At 31.3% G+C, this 23,791-nt stretch overlaps 1 protein-coding gene across 1 annotated transcript; it reads right to left on the bottom strand.

The window, feature by feature from the left end:
• Positions 1-1,963: 1,963 nt before the first annotated feature.
• LOC139528888 (uncharacterized) lies at positions 1,964-21,815 on the bottom strand. Its single transcript, XM_071325125.1, has 7 exons — positions 21,707-21,815; positions 14,824-15,373; positions 10,473-10,552; positions 9,611-9,928; positions 8,111-8,223; positions 7,409-7,580; positions 1,964-2,509 (listed from the first exon to the last, which is right to left on the bottom strand). Exons 2-7 carry the CDS (start codon positions 15,366-15,368, stop codon positions 2,352-2,354), a joined length of 1,386 nt encoding a protein of 461 aa, XP_071181226.1. The 5' UTR covers positions 15,369-15,373; positions 21,707-21,815; the 3' UTR covers positions 1,964-2,351.
• Positions 21,816-23,791: the final 1,976 nt, after the last annotated feature.

Raw genomic sequence — 23,791 nt, 5'->3', positions numbered from 1 at the left:
CTAGCAAAGACAGCGATTACAATATATGGGTCCTTGTTGGTTGTATGTATATGATTTTTACTTAGGATTCAGTTCTATACAATGTCATAACTTTACACAATGACATCTACAAAACTGAAACTTTCGTAAATAATAAACTGAATAAACTGAATATTTGTGAAAAAAGATGTATAAAGGGGAATAATTCACAATATCTTTAGTGATATTATTGGTGAAGTAACTATCAGTAATGAACATAACAATAAATGTAACAGTTGTTTCCCTCTGAATGGCATTTAAAATACTATACACTGCATTATTAGGCAACGTTTAGTCGACCAGTCAATCATCAAATCTAGTAGCCTGCACTCTGTTTCACATGTGTGACTTACTGCGTATTGATGTAAAAAGTCATTGTGAGAAAATTTCGTTACTTCTTAAAAATATGTCAACAAATGCATAAGGCATACGTGTTCATTTCATATGGAATTTAGAGTATGTATATTCCAAAAAAAAAATACGTGAAATCTAGAGTATGTGTACTTCTAAGAATTCAATATTCAAGTTTGCACTTTTTATATAAAAATAAGAAGATGTGGTGTATTTGACAATGTAACTATCTATCCAAGTTCTTATGAAGTGGACGTAAGCACTTAGATCCAACCATATGACCTTCAATTTGACAAAAACCAATACCTTATAGTCGCCTATAAAAGACATCGACTTGTTTACAATTTGATTCGGAAAACTAACGGCCAGATTAATAAAAATGTATTATACGAAAATCAACTACTGAACTACACAACTTTTGAGGTTGTTGTAGAAGGTCTGATAATTGAATGATCAACTGAATATTGCCCAATAATGTAGTGTTCAGTATTTACCTTCATCATTAACGCTCAAATCCAAATATTAGAAAGTTAAGGATGCCAAAAATCGAAACAATTCAAACAAAAATTCAAATGCATGACACTAGTAACTACAAAAAATGAAGTTAATTCAAATGTTTTAATTAGGAGTCCACAAGGGAAAAACATACTTGAAGATCGCAATATTGTAAAATAATATATTGTCTTCAACAGGGTAGTACCAAGTCAGGAATATGACAGTTGTTATCATTTAGATTGATGTGGTTGAGCCTTTGATTTTGCCATTTAGGTAGGTATTCTCCGTTATGAATGTTTCTCGGAGATCAGTTTTGTTGTGATTTGACTTTTTTAAAACTTATTCAACATTTTCTCTTGTATATCGTACGACATAGAGATTCAGTTCATTATGCAGTCGTTACCAATAAGTATATCATACATTCAAGTCTAAGCAAGTGACAACCATACAATATATATGTCCACTGAATCCCCGTGTGTGTTGAGATACAAGGTTACTACAAATATTTATACAAATATGTATATAAGTCTGAATGTAAAACCCAACGACAGTATAAACAGATTTTTGGGCTGACAAACTTTTGACGTTTTTACGTTTTTACTCAACGGGAACTCACATTTTTGATACACTATAGCATCACATATATCATAGCCTCGTGTCCAGCGCTTTTGACCATGTATATAACAAAGTTAGCATAAACACGTTTGATTTATTTTATAATAGCTGCATTGTATTATGTAGGGTCCTGTCTGTTAATTGCTGGATGAGCATTGTTACAAATGCTTGTCATGTACTTTTTTGATGAATAGTGTCAGATTTTTTCATGTGTGCATTAACATGTTCATTTATACGTTTTTAACAAAAGATAGTGTTTACATACTATTTTGCTTTATCAGCAAATGGGACAAATGATTATTATATAGATCAACTGTTAGAATTTAGTAAATTCTGGATGATAGAGTCTTTTTTATCTGTTCTTACCAATCCTATTTTTCACATAATACATTGTGGATAGCACACAGAGAGACAACTCTTATCTTCCTACTTTTCATTGAACAACACTAACCTTATCAAACAAATAATTAGTCAGATTCTTTCATTTTCATTTTATAATTTAATATTAAATACATCTGATATATAGTAATTACATTGTATCTAAAAGGAATTTAGCCTCAGATATACATTGATAAGATAACTATGATTTTTTAATTTATTCATGTACCTGTTTGTACGTTAATGACACTACATCATACTCCTGTAAAGTCTGGTGTGTATAAATATACATGTTTATTGACTCCACATGTTAAAAATTGTAATATTTTGTATTCAATGTATGAATACCAAGCTGCATTTCAAAATAAAAATATATATCTATCTGTATAATCATTAGAGATTTTGAACACATTGATAATATAACCTGGATTTTTTCTGCGTTGATATACAGGTCTGTAGTAAATGTTTATTACCATTTGGAAAACAACCTATATCTATTGCGCAATGGCATTGAATTGAACACTAGGTGCTGGAAATCTTGTTTGTTTCCATTTCCGATAACAGTAGACTGCCAAACAACAACCCACAAGCATGCAACCTGCTAATGTTGCTACAATTATCAGTACAGTTGTATTACTCGTTTCCGATGAATCTTCAAAATAAGATATATACAATTTTAGCCAAAATGAATAAAACTTCAACGTCAAATCCAACGTACTACTTTTGCATTTCTAGTAATATGTAACAGTAAGTCTTGTATGATTTTTGATTTTTGTTCATTTATATATTTTAGAATTTAGTATGACGTAATTTATCACTGATCTTGTTCAAATTGTTGTTTGGTGGCCACGAAACCGAGTGCGGGATTTTCTCGCTGTGTTGAAGACCCATTGGAGACCGTCTGATGTTATCTGCTCTTCGGTTGCGTTGCTGTATCTTTAAACTCATTCTATATTTTCATTCTCAATGTTTTGTCATCGTTAATTGTAAAAGAAGTTTTGACGATATGCAAAAGGATTATCAAAACACTGGGTCACAAATAACCAGACACAAATATCAGTAAAATATAATCAACTGACTATAAGACTTGAAAGGGTCAAACCGTATCAACGATACACGGATAACAATCTGTTGGTGTGTTTTATCATTTGATTAGGGACTTTCCATTCTGAATTTTTCTCGAAGTTCAGTATTTTTGTGATTTTACTTTTTGAACCACTTTATCTACATAAGGAACTGTCTGTACCAGGTCAGAAATACGACAGTTGTTCTACATTCGTTTAATTTACTTGATTTTGTCGCATGTTTATGGGTTTTCTGTTTTGAATTTTCATTGGAGTTCAGATTTTTGTTATTTACTTTTTTACGTCCGGTGCGCGTCTTTGCTATACGAATTTAATCCTTATGATAGTCAATCACTTTCAAACATGATGATTAAATGTTATAGACATATTACTGAAAAATTATTACACCAGGGTTTTCGATATCACAAACTAGTCAAAACATTTACTAAATTTTATCATCGGTATAAGGACATCATTCGTAAATATAGCTCAACATACAGACTTCTTACACGTTCAGGTATTTCACATCCATTTTTTTATGGAAATATTCTTTATAAAGCACAAAAATGTCAGTATTCACCTCAGAAACTAACAAAACCTTTAAATAGACTTATCAAGAAGGGATATAGTTACGATACTGTTGTCAGGTCACTAAAGACTGCTTATTTTGGCGTTAATATTGATTCACTTATAGGGTCTTTGCATCGGAACTAAACACATTTATTAAAAAAACTGTTGTTGGCATGACATTATGGGTTATGTTCTTCTCATATATGTTATGATGGTATGATACTAAACCCCTAACGGGAAGGATTGTGCCTGATATTCATATGATGAAATCATAATCTTTCAATCAGTTTAATCGAAGTCTGGAGCTGGCATGTCAGTTAACTGCTAGTAGTCTGTTGTTATTTATGTATTATTGTCATTTTGTTTATTTTCTTTGGTTACATCTTCTGACACCAGACTCGGACTTCTCTTGAATTGAATTTTAAATGTGCGTTTTGTTATGCATTTACTTTTCTACATTGGCTAGAGGTATAGGGGGAGGGATGAGATCTCATAAACATGTTCAACCCCGCCGCATTTTTGCGCCTGTCCCAAGTCAGGAGCCTCTGGCCTTTGTTAGTCTTGTATTTTTTGTAATTTTAGTTTCTTGTGTACAATTCGGAAATTAGTATGGCGTTCATTATCAATGAACTAGTATATATTTGTTTAGGGGGCAGCTGAAGGACGCCTCCGGGTGCGGGAATGTCTCGCTACATTGAAGACCTGTTAGTGACCTTCTGCTGTTGTTTTGTCTATGGTCGGGTTGTTGTCTCCTTGACACATTCCCCATTTCCATTCTCAATTTAAATGTAAAACATACATCTTTTAATGACAACTGTTTTATTATTGTAATTTCTGATACACAAAATTAAGTCCTATTTAATCGTATGCATGGAATAATAAGTTGTTTTAATTAAAATAAAATAGCATTTCTCGTCATTTCAATACAGACGATGGGTTTGAAAGTATTTCATTTCACAGTGAGTTGACTATAAGTGTTACTGTCTATCTGTAGCTATTGTTCAACCAGATTGAAACATTGACAATACAATAGTGACATTTAAATTGACCAGTTGGTTTTTTAAGATTTAAATCTACATTTGTACCTTGATGCTACCTGTAAAATGTTTTATTCACCTAGCCCAAAACTGTCAGCATGCTTTTTTCCTGAAAATTTTCTAAGATAATGCTATCAAAATATTGAAAGGGTAGAAATATTTTTAGGTTTTCATTGTTTTGAATCCCCAGTATGGATAATATTTATAAAATCTTAATCAGTAAAATATTTTGTTAACTGCATATTAATATGTACGAAAATTAAAACTGTTTTTAAATAATAAATGATTCTTTAAATTTGTAACCCTCATACATAGTATTGTTCATTTCTCAGTGACACCTGAAAGAGCTATCCAGGTGATTTCAGTTTCAATTTTCAGATGGATTATATATTGTGCATTTCTTTATAATTTTTTGATTATGATATTTGTGATGTTAAATTTATTATAAGAGGATTTTTTTTGGAAAAAATACTGTGTTTTACTGAAGAAAATTCAATTTTCATAATATGGAATAAGTTATCTAAAAGAATATAAAAATCAAACTTGAATGCATGATAGAGAAATAATTGCAACACATTCATTATTAATTTTGGGATATATTATAAGAGTGATTCACCTGATTAAACGGAATATATGTCATGGGAATTATCATGGAAATGAAACAAAATGTTAAATTCATAAAGTTTATATAGTCATATATAGTGATAAAGTGAAATGAAAAAGTAAAATATTCCAAAATATTCCTAATGTTGGGATAATATGAATGTCAAATTGGAAATAATCATTATAAAGTTCTGGATCTAATATTGTTTAATTGGAATATATACATGATAATGAAATAAAAATTCAATACTGTGGATATAATAAAATCAAGTGATAAAGTGAAAATATATGAATAAACTTATCCAAAATATGTGTAAAGTGAATATACTCATCTTAAATGTGATAATGGAAATAATCAAATATTGCAAAATTCTGTACCTGTTTTTAGGGATATATATATCATGGGAAATTTAACAGAATATTGATATAGAGAGAACATCTAGTTATATAGTCAAAAGCATGAACAAATATTCGAAAAATTTCATCATGCTCATTTAATTAGAAAAATGTTATAAGTTATTTCAGATAAAGAAAATGATATACAACCGGATGAGATATAAAATATGTAGAGTAAATAAAATAGTTCATTAAAATATGAGTTTGATATTTCAATATGATTATACATTAACAATCTGTACAAGGAACATGTCAAAAAACAAATTATGTTGAGTTATTTTCCATTAAAGAGCCAAACAGATATTTAAAAGGTTTTTTTCAACAATATACAAGAAATCTAAGCACTCATAGTAGTTGGCTATGCAAACTTTCAAGAGGAAATGTAGTGAATCACTCTTATAATATATCCCAAAAATTTTCCTTTAAAAATGCCCTGTACCAAGTCAGGAATATGGTCATTGTTATATTATAGTTCGTTTCTGTGTGTATTACATTATAACGTTGTGTCGTTTGTTTTCTCTTATTTTTGAGTGTAAATTCACATTGCGATAAGACGTGTCACGGTACTTGTCTATCCCAAATTCATGTATTTGGTTTTCATGTTATATATATATATATATGTTATATTTGTTATTCTCGTGGGATTTTGTCTATGTGTGTTACATTTTAGTGTTATGTCGTTGTTCTCCTCTTATATTTAATGCGTTTCCCTCGGTTTTAGTTTGTTATCCCGATTTTGTTTTTTGTCCATGGATTTATGAGTTTTGAACAGCGGTATACTACTGTTGCCTTTATATATGACATGCAATTAAATTCCCTTATAAAAAATATAGTCTCGATCTGGCTTGCCTTCTTCTAAAATTTTAAATAACAGTAAAATAAAATCTCTTTTTCCGTCCTAATGTTGTGTTTTTTGGCACTTGAATGATTAATTATTTCAGGGAGAACATCCATTTCCATGACCAAAAAGACAAATAATAATTTTAATTTCATTACCGGTTTAGTTAATGTTAGAACATGAAATAAGTTTGTGTCCAGTTTTCAAATATACGTGTTCATATTCTAGCTTTATTCATACCATGTAAACTAATTTAGACTGAATGCATATTATCTTATTCAACAAAGATAAAAATTGAAGCCTTGATGCCATATAAAAAACTTATAAGTTAAACAAAAACTATCTCAGTTACACTACAACAGTAACAATTAAACAGGTGAAGTGATAGGTTAACAAAATCAGGATAAAAGCATGCTGAAAACTTTGGGTTAGGTGAATAAAAAACTGTACAGGTAGCATCAAGGTAGATTTAAATCTAGCAATACCAACTGGTCAATTAAAATGTCCCTATTGTATTGTCAATGTTTCAATCTGGTTGAAAAATATCTACAGGTAAAAAGTAAAATCACAACGGTAACATTCATAGTCAAGTCAAGTCACTGTAAATTGATTCGTGTCAAAAATGAGACTTGCCATCGATTTTTTAATATGTTTTGTATTTTCCTCCGAGTTCAGAATTTTTATGATTTTAGTTTTTTTTGTAACAGTATAATGAACTTTCTTCAGATAGTTTAGTGAATAAAAACTGGTAAATCAAAATGTAAAACCAACGAGAACATGAAAGTCAATACAAATCGACAAAAATAATGCTTAAAACCCTTTAGCGTTTTCAACTGGAAAGTACTGCTTTCACGTAACCAATATATTGCAGAATTTTATTCAATTCAAACATAAAAGAAATTGATTTCTACCGATGCCGATTAACTGGTTTATATATGAATGTTCCTTGTAAAATGTTATTTCAATAGAATATATTTACTTCGAACAAACTTCAATGTTCTGTTTTAAATCATTGGAATGTCTAAACGTATAGAATGTCTAACCTGTGCAAGCATCAACAAGTTGAGTAATCAGCACTGTGTGGTTACCATAACTGCATGTCACATTGACAGTGCCTGTACACAAATCTGTTTTGTAGTCAAGTTCAATCTTTGTTTCGTAGAATATTGAAATGTTCTTAATACTAATTTTCATAAACTGTGATATTTCCTCTCCCTGAAATAAAGGTTGTTATTAGATACGTATACTTAAACCATTATTTGGACCTTTGTTAAGAAAAAAAATCATTCTTAATGTGTATGTGTCTTAAACATAGGTGTTAAAAACCTTTGCTAGATAAATCTCCAATTTAATTTTCTTTCTCAACCTAAAGATTAACTAAATTTTGTTCAAAAAGAGATATATCAATAACAAATTCACTTTTGACTTTAAGAGTTTGTTTATCTCATTACGAAATGAATTCTCCAAACTCTCTCATGATATTAATTGCATACACCGGGAAAAACACTTTATCTGATAAGTGTTTGTAACTCTCGTCTTCACGAGATTGTTATAACAACATCACACACGTCGAAGAGATCAGGCTTTTTCGAATACTTGCGCCAAAAGACCGATGAGCTTTGAACCAGTTAAATGTACCAAAAATTATTAGAAAAAAAAGATAATAATAAAATCCAAGACAAATCCAATACGATTTGTCCGTTAGGCTACATCTACCTATTCAGATAATGATATAATGCTATTACCTCAAATTTTCCGGAGCACATAGGTTTTGGATAACTATTATAAACCATCACAATGCCATTTAGTTTCCTGTCATATAGACTGAAGTTCTTCATATGTTCTACTGATGGTTCAGCTGACAAGACAAAGAAATTACGTTCACAGACCAAACCATATTTATTGGAAGTTACAGATTATATTTAAATATAGTGTTACGATTAAATACGAAATGATGACAACAACAAAGAAACAAAATTAATAAAAACAAAAGCTTTTAACAGCAACGATGTTTTTGTATGTAAGACAACATGTATATTAAACCATGAGTTCGTAAATTTTACGGACGCCCTCACGACTTAGTTGACATTTATGGAATAAACGTTTCACAGATGATATTGAATATGTTCTTAATTCGTAACTTCAATAACCTTCCCTTTTCACGAATGTGACCTACCGAATAATACAATTTACCGGACTTGTAATACCACAAGCAACATGACGGGTGCCACATGTAAAACAGGATTTCCTTACCATTCCGGAGCAGATGAGTTCACCCCAAGTTAATGATGGGGTTCGTATTGCTGAGTATTTAGTTTTCTAAGTCTTTTGTACTAATATTTGTCTGTTCGTCTTTTTATTTTTAGCCATGGCGTTGTCAGTTTATTTTTAATCAATGAGTTTTACTGTCTCTCTTGTATATTTCGTCCCATTTCTACAATATTTGTCAATAATTATTGTTTTCAAAAGTCATACTGAAATAAATCAGCTGATGAGTAATGTATTTTCCGACGTCAAACCTTTTTTATCTTTAAAAAAATGTTAATGAACAGAAATTATTACATTGGTTGCAATAAATTACATTGATTTCCCAGTTAAATAAAAACCGATAATTTCACATGTGAAATAAACGTGGTTATTTCACTCTCTGACGTCATACAACAATAGGCGTTGTCAAGAAGTCGAAAATGTCGGATCAAAACAAATTGTAAATGCGTAGGAAAAACATATAGTCCCTTACATTTTCTACATTAATTTCATAAAAAAAAGCCATTTGACAATGTAATAAAAAGTATAACTAATCGCCGTATTTGAATATCAAAAATAAGACAACTTGTGACCGAACGCCGCTATGGATTAAACTCGTGCTGCGCACTCGTTTAATCCATGCGTCGTTCGGTCACGCGTTGTCTTATTTTTTTATATTCAAATACGGCGATTAGTTATACTATAAGTAGCAAACATTTTTTATGGCGTACTAAATTATAATCCTGATACCATTGATAACTGTTTAGGGTAAGGATAAGAACTAAGTAAGGGTTTAGGGTAAGGGTTATGTTAGGGTGTAGAATTAGGGTTATGGTTATGATAAGGGTTATGGTTAGGATTAAGTTACGGATTAGGGTTATGATAAGGGTTATGGTAAGAGTAAGTTTCACAAATACTTTTACCCCCTTAATCCTTTATAGAAACGAATACAAGTAGAGGATATAAGACACCTCAAGTTATGATGATTAGTTACTTACAGATAAAATCGTTTTCATTTAGCATGAGATTGCCTGAATAAGAGTGAAATCCAAAATCACATTTATACATTTGATTTACGTCACTTGAGTTAAAGTGTTTGATCGTTAGATTATATATCATTTTCGTCTCATGATATTCAACTGTAACTGCATACTTTTCATTGTATCTTGAGATCTTATTGACGGCTAATGTTTTTCCATTTGGTAGCTTAGTCCATAACATTGGTGCAGATTTGTCCTCTGTATGTATAATGCATTCAAGAATAACGCTTCTTCCAAAATACACAGGCTTAGTCATTAGTTTCCACTGTATTACTTCTGTTGCATAAAAAGAATGTCCTCAAATTAAATTAATGCGTAGCTGTATTCATAAACTTGTATAATTAGATAAACTATGAACTAAATATCGTTTAAACAGCTATTAATTATGCAATCAATACTTGTGTGTTCCAATGCATCTATGCTTTCTTCCTTTGGAAATCAGGTAAGTTTTGGACATAAAATTGTTAGCGGCAGCAGCCATAAAAAATACTTTCCGTGGTTCATTATTTTTTTGTTGGAATATGCAAATGAAAGTAACAAACAAACACTCGGGGATTACACACTATTAAAACAATGTTGATCTATAACGGTCATTATGATCTGTATAACAATAAGGAGATGTTGTATGATTGCCAATGAAACAACTATCCACTAAGTTCAAATATTATAACTATATGGTGGCTAGTCATTGTAACTGAAATAAATTCGAAACCTTATCATCTTGAAATAATGAAAGTACCCTTCAGTTATTTGACCATTGTTTAAACAAATAGGTTTTTTTTTTAACTGAAAAAAATAATTTATTTCAAAATATACTTACGATCTCCGCTGTTTGCTTTCGCTGCATGCCATAGTACTATAATGACTAGTAATACATATTTGGTTGAAAGACTACACCGTCTGTGAAATAAACAAACCTATACTGTGAGCGATCATATATCAAACCTTGCGTTAAAACATGTTATACGAGAAAATAAAGCACTCTGGAGAAAATTCAAAACATAAAGTCCTCAATTCAAAAGTAATATTAAAAGCTCAAATGCATTAAACGAATGAATATAAACTATCATATAACTAACTCATACATACACGTTTGTATGTAGACAATTGTGAATTAAACTCAGTTTAGTACTTCTGTGTTGACATGGATATCAATGATATGGTTATTTTTGTCAATTTACTGTCTGCAAAAGTACAAAAATGTATGATTTTTTTTCTACATGCTACGGATTTTTGAAAGCCAAACATAGATAGCCATAACCGTATTTGGCACAACGTTTTGGAATTTCTATTCATCAATGTTCAACTTTGTACTCGTTCTAACTATTTTAATGTGAGCGGCACTGATGAGTCTTATGTAGAAGAAGCGTGCGTCTGCCGTTTTAAAGTATAAGATTTGTACCTTTGATTACTATTAGCATGTAGAAATGTACTATTATATTGTAAAATTGACATGTATTTCACTGTCTTGAATGTTCTTTTGTATCAACTTGTACAACATTTTAAAGAACATTTTACCCTCAACAAAAACTATAAAAACCCTATTTCGCGTATCAAAAATAAACTAACAGAACTAGCCAAAGAATTTGTTTTTGTCCCGGCTGATAAAGCTGCTAATAATATCATTATTGTTTGACGTAAATTTTATATAGAGGTTCTGCAAAAGGAAATCACGAATTCACCAACATTCCAACTGACTTCAGACATCTGTAACAAACATAAACTTTTAGCTACTTCTTTACAAGCAGAACCAAACACAATGAAAGTCCCATCTATGTACTGGCTTCCGAAGCTGCACAAAAAACCTTACAAATATAGATTTATTTCATCTTCCAGCCATTGTTCAACTACTAAATTGTCTGTTTTACTTACTAGTACACTTGGTACAATAAAAAACCTGATAATAAATTGTTCAAATAAGGCCTTTGAAAATAGTGGAATTAATTACTTTTGGAGTGTCAAAAACTCGTTGGAAGTACTTGATAAATTGCATGCATATATTGGTGATTTTGAATCTGTTCAAAGTTTTGATTTTTCCACCCTATATACCACTTTGCCTCATATTCTTATTAAGAAAAAATTCACATCCCTAATTAACTGGGCATTTAAAAAGTCGGAATGCGAGTACATATGTTCAAACTCTTTTAGATCATTTTTTAGTAGCAATAAACAAAAGAACTATGTCAATTGGACATGCTTTGATACTATTTATGCACTTGAATTTTTACTTGATAACATTTTTGTTCGCTTTGGAGATTCCGTATATCGTCAAGTTATTGGAATTCCAATGGGGACTAACTGTGCACCACTTATTGCGGACCTGTTTTTGTATTGTTATGAGTTACAATTTATGACTAAAATTAGCAAAGACCCATCAAAACAACATTTGATACAAAAATTTAACAATACTTTTAGATATTTGGATGATATATTGGCTCTAAATAATGACGACTTCAGTATGTATACTAAAGAAATTTATCCTGTAGAACTTACTTTAAATAAAGCTAATGATAACAATGACCACTGCCCTTTCCTCGATCTTGATATCTATATCATAAACGGGAAGCTTGATACAAAAAGAGATGATAAAAGAGATGATTTTTCATTTCCTATTGTTAATTATCCATTTTTAGATGGTGACGTTCCCTTGTCACCATCTTATGGTGTTTATATATCTCAACTTGTACGATTCGCTCGTGTATGTAACAATGTATTAGATTTTAGCGAGAGAAATTTATGTATTACTGAAAAATTATTACACCAGGGTTTTCGATATCACAAACTGGTCAAAACATTTACTAAATTTTATCACCGGTATAAGGAAATAATTCGTAAATATAACTCAACATGCAGACATCTTATACGTTCAGGTATTTCACATCCAAAATTTTATGGAAATATTCTTTATAAAGCACAAAAATGTCAGTATTCTCCTCAGAAACTAACAAAACCTTTAAATAGACTTATTAAAAGGGGATATAGTTACGATACTGTTGTCAGGTCATTAAAGATTGCATATTTTGGCTTTAACATTGATTCACTGATAGGGTCTTTGCATCGGAACTAAACACATTTATTTCTTAAAAAAACAGTTGTTGGCATGACACGGGTTATGTTCTTCTCATATATTTTATGATAGTATGATACTAAACCCCTAACGGGAGGGATTGTACCTGATATTCATATGATGAAGACATAATCTTTCAATCAGTTTAATGGAGCTGGCATGTCAGTTAACTGCTAGTAGTCTGTTGTTATTTATGTATTATTGTCATTTTATTTATTTTCTTTTGTTACATCTTTTGACATCAGACTCGGACTTCTCTTTAACTGAATTTTAATGTGCGTATTGTTATTGTTTTACTTTTCTACATTGGCTAGAGGTATAGGGGGAGGGTTGAGATCTCATAAACATGTTTAACCCCGCCGCAATTTTGCGCCTGTCCCAAGTCAGGAGCCTCTGGCCTTTGTTAGTCTTGTATGATTTTAAAATTTTTGTTTCTTGTGTATAATTCGGAGTTTAGTATGACGTCCATTATCACTGTACTATTATGCATATTTTAGGGGCCAGCTGAAGGACACCTACGGGTGCGGGAATTCTCGCTACATTGAAGACCCATTGGTTGCCTTCGGCTGTTGTTTGCTCTATGGTCGGGTGGTTGTCGCTTTGACATATTCACCATTTCCTTTCTCAATTTTATTGTACTGTAGTACTGTAATGTTGTTGTCATATTAGTGCCATGACTAACATTGCCATATAGTGCGAGGTTTGGCTAGCCACAAAACATGGTTCAACTAACCATTTTTTCTGAATATATTCTTCACCAAGTCAGGAAAATGGCAGTTGTTATCTTATAGTTTTTTTTTGTTTTTTTTGTGTGTTGTATTGTCGTTTAGTTTTTTGTTGCGCTTGTGTTTCTGTTGTTTCGTTGTTTTCCTCTTATAGTTGATGTGTTTCCCTCGGTTTTAGTTTGTAACCCGAATATTATTTCTCCAATCGATTTATGACTTTCGAACAGCGGTATACTACCTTTGCCTTTATTTATAGCTAACTAAACCTCTCTTGTAAGACAATCGGCTATAATTTCATTATATTGACAACAATATATAAACAAATCAAACATTCATAAGGGTAAAAGTATTCATATAGGGATATTTAGTTGTAATCTTAATAACTATAAACAACAAAAGAGAAAAATCAACAAAGAAAAACAAAACGTCATGTGAATAAACCTCACAACCAAACACGAAAGACACGAATACAAAAATTACCATAGCACAATCACAAATGACGGGATGAACAAGACAATAACCAAGGAGTAAACAAAGACTCCAAAAAACCAAAGACATTTACATCAACAGTTATAAATAATAATGAAGAAACAACACGAACTCTAATACCGAAATCGAAATTTCTATTCAGATATATGACTTATAATCACACATTTCATATGACGCTTCTATTTATGCTAGTCGTGTAAGTTATTATTTGCTAACGTCATTGAGACGAAAATACGCATACAATTGATGAAATGTATATCAATTTAGTAATGTTGTTATATATGACCTCAGTATATGAATTTCGATATCCTCTCCATGTCAATAGTTATTCATTTTTGGTTGGGTCCGTGTTGCTTAGTCTTTAGTTTTACATGTTGTGTCTTGTGTACTATTATTTGTTTGTTTGTCTTTTTATTTTTTAGCAATGGCTTTGTCAATTTACTCTCGATCTATGTGTTTGACTGTTATTCTGGTATTTTTTAATCCATCTTTCATAGAAACCATAATTATGTTTTATATATAAACATTAATCACAAATATTCGATTACATCACGGTTTAAGATTGGGGTAAAAAAAAGAATTTTAAAAGAAAGATTGGGGTTACAAAAAATTGTACATATCCGTGACCAGCTATGAAAGTGATAATCCAAAAAGGTCAATGTCATTTCTTTAAAAAAGAGGAAAAAAATAAAAATGTTTGCTATGTTAAATACTGAGCGGGGAATTTCATTTCCTTTGTAATGAGAAAAACGTAATGATTTATACCATAGTAAATGATAACATTCGTGGACAACACGCACCAAACACATTTTATATTTTTATCGTTCTATATAAATTAGTAAAATAAACTTCATCTGAGTAAATGTAATTTTCATAGACTATTTACTTACATTATAAAATTCTTGGAATGTGACTCTGTTAATTTGTTATTACGTTGTATTTTCTTTAATATGCTTTTAACTTGATGTTCAGCTTCTCCACTCTGTCTGTTTATGTTGGGCAGATGAAACGATGGGATGATATATCGGTTGCTTGCAAAGCATTCCCAGTTTTTAATTACACGAAACGTTTCAACTTGAGTAATTAGATTCATATTTTCCATTTGCACTTCCAGAATGCATTTGAAACGTTTTTTCATTATAAGATATACTAAGTAGGAAATTGTAATCCGATGACGGTCACACTTATACCGTGTTTGAATTGCTGCATTGGTTTCTCTTAAATATGTCATGTGTAGTACCTCTACTGTATCCACAGTTCTGCGTGTTCCACAACACTTTGCACTTTCCACGTGCCAAGAAAACGGTTTAAAACGATTTGATTGCAGACCTTTTATAAACATATGATCTTTTAACATTTTACTAATATTGGAAATTTTTCCCATGGGTGTCCCAATAACAAGTACAACTTGCCAGTTATGTTTTTCCATCACCATTTAACCTTAAAAACAAGAAAACAGTTATATTAATCATTATTGAAAAGTAAAATCACAAACAAACTGAAATCCGAGAAAAATTCAATCGGAATTCCCTAATCATATTGCAAAATAAAATGACAAAACACATCAAACGAATGGACAACAACGGTCATGTTCCTGACTAGGTACAGGCATTTTCAAATGTAGAAAATGGTTTATTGAACCTGGTTTTATAGCGCTAAACCTGTCACTTTCACAACAGTCCAAATGTTTGGCGGTTATGTAACACATGAAAGCTGCGATAAGGAATAACATTTTCTTTCATCCCATTTTAAAATAATTATTTTTCTAATTCAAATGATATTTGCATATAAAATAGAACAAGAAAAATTTCTCTGATAAACGGACATATTTTATATATTTCTATGTAGCCACAACACAAAACTATTCGATTTAGACAAAAGTGAAAACTTATGGGATATCATAACTCTTATGCACTGGAAAATGAGTGTGTTGATGTTATCCGATCAAACAATTTTATGTGATAGTGAGGCAACAAATATTCACCAATTTAAGAACATTTATGAGGGATTCAGTAAAACCATAATATAGACTTTTAAAACACACAATTCGTAAATGCAGAAAAGTGATTGGTATATATGCAAAAAGAAACATGTGAAGGTTATCAAATAATATTTTGCTTAAAAAGTAAAAACGAGTAATTACATAAGACAAATCTATTGACAAAGAACATGGATATATACGCACCGCAATAACACTGTGTCTAAACCACACCGGCAAAATTTGTTCGGACTCGATGGTATCTAACATCGGGCACAATGACGGAACATCAATAGACAGAAGAAAAATAGATTTCTCCTTATTTTCTTATTTTTTCATTATATCAAAGAATATATATACATATACAACTATTTTCTATTGTGATATGCAATATTTTCTACAACTGTTCTATATTAACAGAGAAATAAGTCAAAATGCAAGTCAAAATGACGAATTGAGTGAACCTTGCCTCGAAATTGTTTAATTTCTCGTTAAATTGTTCACATTGTACGAAAAGAAAGGTACGGGAAGATAGATACTGACACGGAGATTGCAAAACTAGTCATTATGAGCATCTCAATACTTGTATCTCTGTGTATGGAACGAAAGAAATGGGTCATGTCAAAATGGAACTGGCCGGTTTCGTCAATGTTTACCACCCGGTTTCGGCATAGATTTCACAATGCATAACCCGGTTTGGTCAAATAAAAAAAATCATAATCGCATTACATTATAATTGATTATTTAACTTCTGCGTTGAAAAGGACTTTTGTGGGTCGTTGGAAAACATGCAACTTCTTTCACCGGACAACGGCTTATTATTTATATGAGTCTCAGATTTAAATAAATAATAAGCAAACACTTGAATTCCTACTCTTATAGAACACAAATATTTTAATTTTACTTTGCATGCCGAAATTTTTTAACAGGAGATTGAGGTTAAAGCTCTCTAAATATGCGTTTTCTATATGAGTATATATTGACAATATATACGGACAGACGGATTCAGTTTATTTCAAAGTGGACGTTATTCGAACAGCTTTTACATACCGCCGAGTTGAACAATATTTTGATTATTTTTTGCTTTACAAAATCGTTAAATACATGAATCAATATAGTTTTGGTAACCAAAGGTGGGGGTCGAGGGCGTGCAACCTATACGTTTTCCAGATTCGCCACTTATCTTATAAAGTGTATACCGAATTAAAATATTGTAAGAAATGAGAAAACAGGGACACCCGGGAAATTGGATTATGTGAGTTGGATTATGTTTATTATAAACATTCTCCTTGGTATTTTTAAACAAGCGAGACATAGTGATTCGAATTCATAGCGTTTTGAACTATTTGTATAAAGCTGCAAGTGTCAAAAGTTAGAAGGTTTGACTGGAACATATACAAGTATGGTACACAGATCTTACGATTTCTTCCTTGTTTATAATAAACATGATCCAACTCACATAATCCGATTTCGCGGATGTCCCTGTTTTCTTATTTCTTACAAAATTTTAATTCGGTATACACTTTATGAGATAAGTGACGAATTTCAAGTTCTTTTTATCGATTTCTATACATTTTTTTCAAATGTATTTAAAAGTTGAATAGCAAAAATGATAAGGAAGACAAAATATACAAATAAGTCGACTTGGCCGACATCCTAATAAAACTTATTGACCTTTAATTACGAGTTTTTTTTCTCCATTTCTTTGCGTTTCCATCTATCAGTCATTCGGTCCGTCCATCCGTCCATCTATCCGTCTGTCAAGCATAAACATTTCGCACCGTAACTTGAGGACAGCTTATCTTATTTCTTAAAATTTAACATAGTCATTTCTTATAATGGTCAAACGATCTGTAAACCTTTTAGTGAAAATCAAATTAAATCTTTTTGAGTTACAGGAAATGTAAGTGAAACAGGAATGTGGGTTTTTTTAACATGTCGCACCATATCTCAAAAACGAAGTATTATAACTGCATCAAACTTTACATACTTCTTAGTTATATAAATCTTTCAAACTTCTGTTTACTTTTTGGTGATGTTTAAAATTTTGGTTTAGGTTGATTGAATGTTTTTGGTTAAACAAAAAGGGGTGGGGTCACTTATGGCGATGTATCTCAAAATCTGTTTATGATTATTGTTTGAATTTTACTCACTTCTTATTAACATTAATCTTAAGATCTCTATACTTTTTGGTGATGATTCAAACTTTTATTTTAGAGTTATTGAGTTTTTTGTAAAAAAAGAATAGGGGTTTTTACATGGTGCGCCAGAAACTATTTCTGATTATTGCATACAACTTCACTCACAAGACGACGGGCGTATCATGCGGTCATGGCGCAGCTGTTACTTGCCAATTATGGTACAAAATTCCCCTCCTTGACAAATTTAAAATTAGTTTGAAGTTAAGTGAAATAAGGGATACACCTTTCATTAGGAAAATGTGTATTACCATAATTACCTATGTCAAAACGTGCCCGTTTAAAATATATTTTAACACGCCAAGTTTACTTTACAATAAATATATATTAAATTCTCAAAAAAACAATGTTCAGATCCGTGTTAACGTTGCCTTTTATTAATTTGTTTGTTTACAAAAAAAAAACCGGGTGATATATATAGACGAAACCGGGTGATTGTGTAGTAAACAACATTGACGAAACCGGTTTATTTTAATTTGACATGACCCTTTTCTTTCGTTCCATACACAGAAATAGAAGTATTGAGAAGCTCATTATAACTAAATTTGCAATCTTCGTGTCAGTATCTATCTTTCCGTACCTTTCTTTCCGTACAATGTGAACAATTTAACGAGAAATTAAACAATTTCGAGGCAAGGTTCACTCAATTCGTCATTTTGACATGCATTTTTACTTATTTCTCCGTTAATATAGAACAGTTGTAGAAAATATTGCATATCACAATAGAAAATAGTTGTATATGTATATATATTCTTTGATATCATGAAAAAAATATGAAAATAAGGAGAAATCTATCTTTCTTCTGTCTATTGATGTTCCGTCATTGTGCCCGATGTTAGATACCATCGAGTCCGAACAAATTTTGACGGTGTGGTTTAGACACAGTGAATAAATAACTGTATTAAATAAATTTGGTATTTTGATATAATCAGAGGGATTTATATACATATTAGATTAATAAGATGTGCTAATTACACAACGTGTTATCACGGAACAAATGGCATAACTGTATCTAGTAGTTTTTATAGCTTTTAATAATGAATTAGTTCATGTGGTATAAATACATATATATTAACGCCTCAAAAGTATACAACACAACACCAATAGAAATAAAAGCAAACAATCAGTGAAGTTATCTTAAAACATATCGGATAACACATATATTTCATCAGTATGATTATAATGTAATATTCATCATAACAAACTAATCTGATTCTAGCTATAACAATCTTAAATTTATATGATTTTTGACCAAACATTACAACGATTTCATCGTTTTAAATTTTTTAACATGTCGTAAGTTAAGCATTTACAGAAGAGACTAAATGCGTGTGCGACTAAGAGAAAATGTAATGTACGATATCGACTAGTACATTTATAAAATTTGACAGTTGACGAAAGTTATGATATTAAAAACTAAGACTGTGTGGGAGATACATTCATAAATTTTACGACAGGAACGTGATGACAACTGAGGCTGCATATTTTCATTTTCCAAATGATAGTAGTATAATAATGATTATAAATAAAAATAATTAAGACATTTATGAATTATCGTGGCTGTGTTCTTATACATCTCAAAATGATTAGCACTCTACGTTATTACATGGTATAATTCTAGATTTTGGAGTTGACAACGGTACAGAAAAAGTAACATAGACTGCGATTTGGTGCATTTTTTTTATTTTCAAATATCAAAAATGTACCCAAGCGAGTATATCCTCACACGATCAAGCAGTGTAATCGTATTGAACAGTCAATCGATTCAAACTGGGTCCCAAATGTGCTAAATAAAAACACAAGGAAAAGGTGAAGGTCTCATTCGCGTGTTTTTTATTTGGGTTACTTTAAATATCAAATACTACTGACTTAAAAATGGTGGAATAAACCTGGTTTTATAGCAAGCATAACCTCAGTTAATCAGTCGCATCATCACTTGTTTACGATATAGACCTGGTGTGCATTTGCTTACTCAAACTTTCTCTTTACTTGGAAGAAAATTAAATAGTCAACCAGAAAACCCGTAAAACTAAATAACTTAAAGTGAAAGAATGGTTACATCATATCGATCAATGACGTGGATTTGTGGTTTGTGCTGTATTTCTGTCACATAATGTTGCTATAAAGAGGAAGGTTTGGCTAGTCATTAAACCAGGTTCAACCATTTTTTTTCTCAAAATGTCCTTTACCAAGTCAGGAATATGGCAGCTATTATCTTTTATTATCGTTCGTTTCAATATATGTTGACTTTTGTTTTCGTTGCACTAAAATTGTCCTGTAGTTCCTTTGTTTTCCTCTTGAAAATGATATGTTTCCATGGGTATCAACTTGCAGCCCAGATTTGTCTTCTTTCAATCAATTTGTTACGTTTGAAAATCAGTTTAAAACTGTTCGCTTTATCAATGCAGTTATTTGATTACAATAGGGTTAAACAATCAATTTAAACTCAAGCAACGCAATATCAGAAAATAAAATGTCTAGAACTCAATATACAACACTTTAAGGTTTTAACTTTTAACAATTTAATTGTACATGACAAAAGTTCGATCTCAACGATTTTTGTGTTTAATTTTCTGGAAAATCGCTGGAAAAAAATAATTGAAGCAGTTAAATTAATTTAACAAAAACATTTCTAGAATAAGCATATTGTTTTTCCACATACTTAATAGAAATATCGATAATAAAGACGCTTTGATTAATTCACAATAATAAATAATCGTATACATCAAGGCCTCAATTTGCAGTCACTTTACAAAGTGAAAACATATTTCCAAAAACGTACTGTACCAGCTTTTATTGAAAACTTACTTTACTAATTTGTAAAATATTATACAGACCTGAATCACCAAATGACTTTTCAATTTACAACTACGGTTCCGCCTTTTTAATAATGTGTATATCTCTCACCTGTTGCACTTATACACTTTTAATTATATGTAATCGTATATATTTACCTGTCCTATTTAAAGTATTATCATAGGTTTAATCAGACAGGTAATTTGATCAGTAAACCGCGATAGTATAAAAGGGAAACAATAATAAAGTTTTACTTGCATATTAATTATCATTTTAAAACTCTTTAAAAAAATAATGTTTTTGTAAATATAAATGCTAGGTTGTGTACTGACTAAACAGCTATATATCAATGAAAACATAAAAATAACGATTCAAAGGTAAACAATATAGTTCCTGATGATGTTTCTTTTAAATAATACAATAATAATACAATAGAACAACTTAACAGCAGGAGTGTTTAGTCTTCCTGCTTGCGAATGCCAACTTCAATTATCATATCATTTGTATGCACGCATACTAAGAGTACTAGATCAAGGACGTCTAATTATCGGTAGATCAGAAAGCGAATGTGAAATACAATAATTTGATAAGATGAATATAGGTACTTTCTCCTTTTTCGTTTGTCTTATACTAAGAATTGACTTTTGTCTTAAAAAGTCTACTTGTTTAAAATCATCCTCAGACAGTTAATACATACTTGTAAGAAAGATAAAAAACAAATGTTAAATATTTGCAATGCAAAAACAATTTAGGTAATTCAAAACAAAATCAAAACATTATTAAAAGATATGATATACATACAGATAAAACACTTGGCAATTTCCCTTCCACTCTATAAGAATAACGTCTTCTTGTATGTGTAATGAAAAACCTTGACATTATCATGGACTACATATTATGCAAAGTTTTTGTATTGGTGTAGAACGTTCACCGTATTTGAATATTGCATATGAATTGAAATAAACAGTTAAAGAGGTTCATCAATATAAAGATATAATGAGTAGTGACGAAGGATTTTATTTCTTATAATAAATAACATAAGTGCATATCAGATCGAATATTGAACTAATCTATTTGTTTCATTATAAATAAAATAAGTAGGTAATGACTATTATTTATAATACCAATAAATTAATATTTAAAAGTCAATATATATAACCAGTGGGGGTATCATACAAGCTTCAGATAACAAACATTTATGAAGTAAATTATACAATACATTAGAACAGGCACGAAAAAACAATGACTTAAAAATAAAACATTACAGATAAAAACGGATTACAGCATCTGACAAACAGGCTCCTGGATTGGGAAGGCAGATATGGTGTGTAACATATGTTTTTATGTGACCACCCCGCACTCATTTCTAAGAAGGAATTTGAAAGAATATTATCTCTATAGTGTTATTTTCATTTGTTTCAAACTATGTTGTTCAATGTCCCAAAACATTAGAGTGTGTTTTATTATCCGACGTAAACATTATATACTAGGCAAAAAAAGAAACGTTACATGCTTATAAGATCATTTAAATTTTTTATAACAAGAAATTGATAACAAAAAAATAATGGAATAGTTAGCTAACATGATTTTGAAGAGAACAATAACAAGTTTTCTTTATTGAAAACAATATTGCACATTTTCGAACAATTTTAACAGGACGAGTACAGAATTCGGGTTAACATGTCAATACCTTTTATGACCATCTCTTGCATTTATGACCGCCTGACACCTCCGTCGCGTGGAATCAATAAGACGTCGAATAAAATCTTCAGGGATGTTGTTCCATTCCCTGAAAAGTGCTGTCCGGAGCTGGGCTAGCGTTTCCGGTTGATTTTGGCTATTTCTGATACGTCGTCTAAGGTCGTCCCAAAGATGTTCAATTGGTGATAAATCTGAAGACATTGCTGGCCAAGACAACACACGAATACGGTTATTCTCCAAAAAGGTCATCGAAATGTGTGCCACGTGACAACGGGCGTTGTCCTGCTGAAAAAAACATGGTTAAAACGATGTCTTCGAAGAAACGGGAGAACAACTGGAGCCAGAATTTCGTCCATATACCTTGTTGCATTTAGGTTACCAACCATGATTTTGAGCTCGGTGCGTTCCTGGTAGGTAATTCCGCCCCATACCATGATTCCTCCACCACCAAACCGATCTGTTTCCTGCACGCACGCATCAGAAAATCGTTCATTGCATCTCCGGTAGACCCTGTCTCTGCCGTCGCTAAATTTCAAGTTGAATTTAGATTCATCGGTAAAAAGAACCTGTCTCCACGTTTGCCTATTCCATCGAATCCGTACCCGTGTCCATTGAAGTCGCACCATCCTGTGACGCTGCGTAAGGATAGGTCCCTTCAATGGACGACGAGCTCTTATACCAACTTGACGCAATCGGTTACGAACTGTTTGAGCAGATATTCTGTTGTTATGTCTTCCGTGGGTTTGTCGTGCAGTTTGTGACGCGTTTACAAATTGATTCCGGAGATGAATGATGCGGATGTGTCTGTCTTGACGTAACGTCGTTTCACGTGGCCTGCCGCTACGGGTGGGATCATTTGTTGTGCCAGTATCTCTAAGACGAGTCTTAAGCTTTGCAATAGTCATTCTAGAGACATTAATATGATTTGCAACCTGCACTTGAATCATTCCTGCTGCCAACATCCGAATAGCTCGTTCTCTCTCATTTTGGCGTAGACGGGGCATTGTTTTACGTGTAACTTTTTTCAATTTTTTAATGCGACCTTTTGTTAACAATCGTGTTCGACACAATAAATGACAAAAAGGACAACTCGATTCAAACTCTATACAGGTAAATTTTTGAAAAAATGGTTATTTGTTTGAAATCAGAAAATGACGTCACGTCATTTCCGATATTTTTATAAAT

Source organism: Mytilus edulis, chromosome 6 (genome assembly GCF_963676685.1).
Source record: "Mytilus edulis chromosome 6, xbMytEdul2.2, whole genome shotgun sequence".
Classification (NCBI taxonomy): Eukaryota; Metazoa; Mollusca; class Bivalvia; order Mytilida; family Mytilidae; genus Mytilus; species Mytilus edulis.
This window is presented reverse-complemented; position numbering and strand designations above follow the sequence as displayed.